Raw genomic sequence first — 8,160 nt, forward strand, 5'->3', positions numbered from 1 at the left:
GTCAATAATACAGTAGAAAAATAAGTCTATATACAATGTGAGCAAATGAGGTGAGATAAGGGAGGTAAAGGCAAAAAGGCCATGGTGGCGAAGTAAATACAATATAGCAAGTAAAACACTGGAATGGTAGATTTGTAGTAGAAGAAAGTGCAAAGTAGAAATAATGGGGTGCAAAGGATGCAAGGACTGAACAGGGGAACGTGACCTATGTGTTCTGTTCAGAGGAGGCTAGTGATGGGAGGGCGACTCATAATAATGAATGGAGTCAATGGAATAGTATAAAACATATGGAAACCAGGTGTTTTTTGAGTCTGAGACCCTTCCATTCGTTCCGTTCCAGCCATTACTATGAGACCGTCCTCCCCTTTTTAAGGGGCACCAGCCACTACTGGTGTTGTGACAATGAAGACTGAGCATGTCTACTGCCAGTTATGGTCAATAAAGAGCTGTAACTTAAACAAACCATGAAAAGACCATTTTAATTTTGTCTATTTTTTGCTTTGATTGGATGACTTATCCTCTTACAAAATATATTGCTGTTTTAAAACTGCAGTAAAAGTGCTGTAACTGCAGTGCACTGTGGTATTTTGGATGCAATAATTGCAGAATAACTGCAGTGTATTGCAGTTCAGTTATACTGCACTGTAACTACAGTTGTACTGCAAAATTACTGCAGGACATTTTGAGGGTTATTTTGGAGGCAGTATTTCCAGCATAGTGTACTGCAGTTATACTGCACTGTAACAGTTTTACTGCAAAATTACTGCAGTACATTTTGAGGGTTATTTTGGAGGCAGTATTTCCAGCATAGTGTACTGCAGTTATACTGCACTCTGACTGCACTCTTTTTTCGTAAGGATTTATTTAATGGTCTATTATTTATTGAACATTTCGAAAGATTATACTTTAAACTTGATTGAAATTTGAATCCTGTAACAACTTGAGAAATGCAAATTAAATTATCTTAAATCCATTGTTGTTGAGTCACGATATTTACAACAATATTTTGGTTTGTTGTATTGTATGGCTAGGTTCCTATTCAGTCGTATCAAGTTCAATGTCTAAACAGGAAGTTAAGTGTTACATGAAAAATTGGCCACTGCAGGCCCTACACTGATACTCACAGATTGAGACAACACGTTTACACGATACCCTGACTGTAGGTGGAACGTGGGCGACAAGATTTATAAACGTCGGACTTGAACGACAAAATCCATTGAGTAGTACTCACTCGCTGCTGATCATGACAGCCGCTGCCAATGAAGAGGTTCGCTGCGAGATCCGGTGTCATTGTGCCAAGAGTGACAGGATTCTTTATTCCCGGGTGAGCCGCAGAGATAAAGTGCTGTCAGTGTGCCTCACTCGGTTCGCTGCGTTTGTCTCTATACTTCTGTCGTGTGCTGCACTCCTGCTACACGTATATCAACATAAAGCAGCGTACAACCAGGTAAGCTTATTTGTGTGTGTGTGGTGAGAATCAACACTGTTAGGCCCAGTAGCCTAAAGTAAATGTATATAATTATTAGAGAGATCAGAAAAGGCTTGTTATTCTAATTGTAGAGGGCTGTGGTGTATCTTGCAGACTATTATACACAGTAAATCTGAACGGATCTTGTTTTTATTTGTAGTTCACTTCAGCGGGAAGCTTTTCTATAGGTAAATTCTGATTATTATTATTATTATTATTATTATGGTTGTCATGATATTATTATAATCATCGTCATCATCATCCTCACACTGTCTATTTTATCCCTCCATATAGGCGGTCTTCAGCAGCAGCAAGTTAGAACCAATCCAAGTGCCCATCTGACAGGTACAATTATGATACCCACACTATTCATGATATTACTACCTGAAAGACCAATCAATAAAACTAAGCTAAAAGGTTATGTGCTCCTTGTCACTCTTCCAGCTCCAGACTCATTTAGTCATTCGAAAAGGGAATACCTTGAATGGGAGGACAAACGTGGACTTGCTCACCTCAACGACTTTGAGTATGATGACGGCGACCTCATCGTGCCGAAAGATGGCGTGTACGAGGTTTACCTGCAGATCACCTTCCGAAGGCCGAGTCACTTTGTGTGTAGCAAAGAGGGCCCTGTTTTCATCCTCTTCCAGAGGGTGATCCTGTTTGCAATGAACTACCCGAATGACAGTGCACTACTAACAGCATCTGACACAGTGTACTGCAGTCAGCCTCCTGGCTCAGAGGGCTGCATGGAGGAGGACTCAGTGATTCCTTACTGGCAAAAGTCTCCACGCACGTCCGGAGTGTTTAAACTTAAAGCTGGGGACAGGCTTAGAGTGAGTAACGAGGACAGGTACCATGAGTTGATGCTCCTTCAAGAAGATAAGACGTTTTTTGGGGCATATCTCGTTTGAGGTACAGGTATAATAATGGACTTTAGGGCTGTATATATGTGTGCTTTAGGTTTCTGTTTTTTATTGAATACGTCATGACTTGTGTCAACAGCTACATAATGAGAGCATAGCTTTGTTGAAATTATTGTAACCACTATCACTTATCAGACAAATGTAATATCTGTTCACTATATACTTTATTTATTTCTGGAGAGTTTTGATTTGAGAATGATTTGAGAATGTGGGTGAAAGAGCACTTGAAGTACAACATTGCAACGTTATTATGATCTCAAGCGTGGCCATAAAGAACTTGTTATTCAGTGAAACAGTGATGTTGCTATAGGGTTAGCCCAATTCTGATCTTTATCCACAAATTGGTCTTTTGACCAATCAGCTCTTTTGCCAATAATTTGGCACAAGATCAGAATTGGGCTTTCTGTGTAAATGCAGACTATGACAAGTACAGTCTGGGAAATGTATGCCGAGTCAGCGAGTTGCATTAGTGGGGAGGACACGAGGGGGTCACGTGTTTGCAGAACAGAGGTCCCGAGTTCCAGTCTCAGTGTGGTCTGATGGGTTAGGAAGAAGTACAGTTAAGCAAGCACGGTGACGTTAGTCACACAGACAAATAGGGAACTTTAGATTAGATTGATGATCCTACCCAAATGCGGTATGTGGTATTCAACTTCATTTATGTTAGAAATAAGAAGAGTCCGACCTGGACCGTTGAAAGTGTTTGTGGGGTGACAGCCTGCTGGTTGAAACCCCCAGGGCTGATGAGGAATATCTGAGTTGTGCCCTTGAGCAACACATTTAATCTTAACTGCTCCATGCCTCTCTACGGCTGACCCTGTGGTGTTCCCAGCCTGTCCCGTGGGTTTGGGTACTGTGTCAGCTACAAATGTCCCTAAAGCTCATTCAGTTTTTCTACGGTATAAAAAAAAAGTAAAAGTGACATTTGAGGTGTGTTTCCAGCAGATAAACAACAGTATGGGCGTACACTGTGTTTACCACCTCAACCTAACCTTACTTAAGAATGCATGGCATGCACGCTATTGTACCATCGTGTGACAGACAACACCCATTGTTGTAAATGTTGATACAATGATGCAAGGCTTCCTGTTTACACAGGTGACCAGTGGCTACAGAAAGTATTCACACCCCTTGACTTTTCCACATTTTGTTGTGTTACAGCCTGAATTTAAAATGTATTAAATTGAGATTTGTTTGTCACTGGCCTACACGCAATACCACGTAATGTCAAAGTGGAATTATGTTTTTCAACATTTTTACAAATTAATAAAAAATGAAAAGCTCAAATGTCTTGTGTCAATAAGTATTCAACCCCTTTGTTATGACAAGCTTACTTAAGTTCAGGAGTAAACGTGCTTAAAAAGTCACATTAAAAGTTGCATGGACTCTGTGTGCAATAATAGTGTTTAACATAATTTTTTTATGACTACCTCATCTCTGTACCCCACACATACAATTATCTACAAAGTCCCTCAGTCGAGCAGTGAATTTCAAACACAGATTCAACTACAATGGCCAGGGAGGTTTTCCAATGTCTCCGAAGAAGGACACCTATTGGTAGATGTGTTCAAATAAAAAAGCAGACATTCAATATCCCTTTGAGCATGGTGAAGTTACTAACAACACATTGGACGGTGTATCAATACACCCAGTCACTACAGAGATACAGGTGTCCTTCCTAACTCAGTTGCCGAAGATGAAGGAAACCGCTCAGGGATTTCACCATGAGGCCAATGGTGACTTTAAAACAGTTACAGAGTTTAATGGCTGTGATAGTAGAAAACTGAAGATGGATCAACAACATTGAAGTTACTCCACAACACTAACCTAATTGAAAGAGTGGAAAAAAAGAAGCCTGTACAGAATAAAACATATTCCAAAACATGCATCCTGTTTGCAACAGGGCACTAAAGTAATACATTGAAAAATGTAGCAAAGCAATTAACTTTTGTCCCTAATACAAAGTGTTATGTTTGAGGCAAATCCAACACAACACATTACTGAGTACCACTCTACATATTTTCAAGCACCGTGGTGGTTGCATCATGTTTTGGGTTTTCTTGTAATCGTTAAGAACTGGGGAGTTTTTCAGGATAAAAAAAACCGGAATGGAGCCAAGCACAGGCAAAATTCTAGAGGAAAACCTGGTTCAGTCTGGTTTCCATGTCTAGCCATGGTCAAAAAACAATTTTACAGAGCTTGAAGAATTTTGAAATGAATAATGGAAAATGTTGTACAATCCAGGTGTGAAATGCTCTTAGAGACTTATCCAGAAAGACTCACAGCTGTAATCGATGCCAAAGGTTATTCTAATGTGTATTGACTCAGGGGTGTGAATAGTTATGTAAATGAGATATTTCTGTATTTCATTTTCAATACATTTGCAAACACTTTTTCATCGTGGGGTATTGTGTGTGGATGAATGACAAGAAAAAAAATATTTATCCCTTTTGAATTCAGGCTGTAACACAACAAAATGTGGAATAAGTCAAGGAGAATGAATACTTTCTGAAGGCACTGTAATCCCATGGAGTTCGAGTTCTGCACCTGTCTGTAGGACTAAGTGTTGACTAAGAGTTTATATTGATGCTAATCAAGGTAATAAAAGAAAAACTGACAAACTAAAGTTGTAATTTTCACAACATTTTCACATTCACCTTATTAGCCTATTGTCTTCACCTTCATGAAAAAAAAATCAACCTTTTATGACATTGAACAATAATGAATAATCCAGGTGGTAAAACAGAAACACAGATCATAGATTTATTGTTATTTAGTGTGAAAAAATGTGTGACATTTCCTCCGACCATTATGTCACTCTTCAATTCATCTTTGAATAAATTACTTTGAAACTTCTGGATATAATCCATCACCTCTTCTGAAAGAAGATGCTCATCACATTATAGGTTTGCATGGTGACCCTAAAAGGAATGACAAAATGCGTAATGAAGCTGTAGTAAGACACCTGAAGCCTGTACGGACTACACAAACAATAAAACAATAAACATGTGGGTTGGACTTTAACAAGGTGTGAATGGTACGATAAATATCACTTCTAAGGGATGAAACTGCACCTGCCATTTTCTGTGAATCCTAACAGTTATTTTAGAGTAGTGGTTCCCAAACTTTTTATTGTCCCGTACCCCTTCAAACATTCAACCTCCAGCTGCGTACCCCCTCTATAGCACCAGAGTCTCTCAAATGTTCTTGTTGTTGTTGTTGCTATCATTGTAAGCCTGCCACACACACACTGTACGATACATTTATTAAACATAAGAATGAGTGTGAGTTTTTGTCACAACCCGGGTCGTGGGAGGTGACAAAGAGCTCTTATAGGACCAGGGCACAAATAATAATAATAATCAATAATTTTGCTCTTTATTTAACCATCTCACATATAAAACTTTATCTGTTCATCGAAAATTGTGAATAATTTACCACAGATTAATGAGAAAGGTGTGCTTGAAAGGATGCACAAAACTCTGCAATGTTGGGTTGTATTGTAGTCTTGGTCTTAAATCATTTCCCACACACAGTCTGTGCCTGTATTAAGTTTTCATGCTATAGAGGGCCGAGAATCCACTCTCACATAGGTGCGTGGTTGTGAAGGTCATCAGTGTCTTAACAGCGCGATTTGTCAAGGCAGGATACTCTGGGCGCAGCCCATTGCAGAAATCTGTCAGTGGCTTCTGATTAAATTCAATTTCAACAGTGTCTCCTGACCCCTCCTGTCTCAGCCTCCAGTATTTATGCTGCAGTAGTTTATGTGTCAGGGGGCTAGGGTCAGTCTGTCACATCTGGAGTATTTCTCTTGTCTTTTCCGGTGTCCTGTGTGAATTTAAATATGCTCTCTCTAATTCTCTCTTTCTCTTTCTTTCTCTCTCTCGGAGGACCTGAGCCCTAGGACCATGCCTCAGGACTACCTGGCTTGATGACTCCTTGCTGTCCCCAGTTCACCTGGCCATGCTGCTGCTCCAGTTCCAACTGTTCTGCCTGCAGCTATGGAACCCTGACCTGTTCACCGGACGTGCTACCTGTCCCAGACCTGTTGTCCCAGACCTGCTGGAACCCTGACCTATTCACCGGACGTGCTACCTGTCCCAGACCTGCTGTTTTCAACTCTCTAGAGACAGCAGGAGCGGTAGAGATACTCTCAAAGATCGGCTATGAAAAAGCCAACTGACACTTACTCTTGTGTTACTGACTTGTTGCACCCTCGACAACTACTATGATTATTATTATTTGACAATGCTGGTCATTTATGAACATTTGAACATCTAGGCCATGTGCTGTTATAATCTCCACCCGGCACAGCCAGAAGAGGACTGGCCACCCTGGTTCCTCTCTAGGTTTCTTCCTAGGTTTTGGCCTTTCTAGGGAGTTTTTCCTAGCCACCGTGCTTCTACACCTGCATTGCTTGCTGTTTGGGGTTTTAGGCTGGGTTTCTGTACAGCACTTTGAGATATCAACTGATGTAAGAAGGGCTATATAAATACATTAGATTTTGATTTGATTTGAATTTTCACAGAACCGCTTGTTGCAATTTTGATGGGGCTCTTTTGTTCAGATATCGTTAACTGGACTGCAGGGGATGAAAGGGATAACAAATCCAGTTGTTTGTGTCATCCGTTTCAGGAAAGTACCTGCGTAATTACGCAACCAACTCACTCAGGTGCTTCGCTATATCACATTTGACATTGGACTGACATTACTCCAAGGAAAGCCTTTGATTCGTGTTGTTGATTCTTGGCCTTTTTTACTCAGCTTTGTGTTGGTATTTTATTAGGATCCCCATTAGCTGTTACAGAAGCAGCAGATACTCTTCCTGGGCTCCACACGAAACATAAAACACGACAACATACAGAACACTTGGACAAGAACAGCCACACAAATGTAAAATAAGATCAATACAACAAAAAAAATCAATAAATAAAAAAGGTTCTGTACTGCATACACATACAACATATTAATATACTGCAAATACATACAACATATTAATATACTGCAAATACATACAACATATTAATATACTGCATACACATACAACATATTAATATACTGCAAATACATACAACATATTAATATACAGCATACACATACAACATATTAATATACTGCATACACATACAACATATTAATATACTGCAAATACATACAACATATTAATATACAGCATACACATACAACATATTAATATACTGCATACACATACAACATATTAATATACTGCATACACATACAACATATTAATATACTGCAAATACATACAACATATTCATATACAGCATACACATACAACATATTAATATACTGCATACACATACAACATATTAATATACTGCATACACATACAACATATTCATATACTGCATACACATACAACATATTAATATACTGCATACACATACAACATATTAATATACTGCATACACATACAACATATTAATATACTGCATACACATACAACATATTAATATACTGCATACACATGCAACATATTAATATACTGCATACACATAAAACATATTAATATTCTGCATACACATACAAGTTTTAGGGTTTATGTCAGAGGCGTTGTGTCGTGTAATGTTGTAGCTATTGTCAAAGTTTAATCCAAGGTATTACAGCATGTATTACAGCATGTATTACAGCATGTATTACAGCATGTATTACAGCATGTATTACAGCATGTAGCTCTTTAAAGCCCCATCTCCCACTGCCCATCTTTTCAAATATCATTAGTGACAGTTTGTGGAGAAACGTTTT

At 39.0% G+C, this 8,160-nt stretch overlaps 2 protein-coding genes across 2 annotated transcripts in view; one reads left to right on the forward strand and one right to left on the reverse strand.

The window, feature by feature from the left end:
• The window catches only part of LOC115199941 (serine/threonine-protein phosphatase 6 catalytic subunit), a 44,608-nt gene extending 43,289 nt beyond the window's left edge, over positions 1-1,319 (reverse strand). Inside the window, exon 1 of the mRNA XM_029762503.1 lies at positions 1,232-1,319. Within this exon, the coding sequence (XP_029618363.1) occupies positions 1,232-1,291 (60 nt within the window). The 5' untranslated portion in view covers positions 1,292-1,319. The remainder of the gene's footprint in view (positions 1-1,231) is intronic.
• LOC115199942 (tumor necrosis factor ligand superfamily member 6) lies at positions 1,040-3,306 on the forward strand. The gene is made up of 4 exons (XM_029762505.1): positions 1,040-1,447; positions 1,629-1,656; positions 1,763-1,813; positions 1,913-3,306. Exons 1-4 carry the CDS (start codon positions 1,244-1,246, stop codon positions 2,380-2,382), a joined length of 753 nt encoding a protein of 250 aa, XP_029618365.1. The 5' UTR covers positions 1,040-1,243; the 3' UTR covers positions 2,383-3,306.
• Positions 3,307-8,160: the final 4,854 nt, after the last annotated feature.

This window comes from Salmo trutta, chromosome 9 (assembly GCF_901001165.1).
Source record: "Salmo trutta chromosome 9, fSalTru1.1, whole genome shotgun sequence".
In the NCBI taxonomy this organism is placed as follows: domain Eukaryota; kingdom Metazoa; phylum Chordata; class Actinopteri; order Salmoniformes; family Salmonidae; genus Salmo; species Salmo trutta.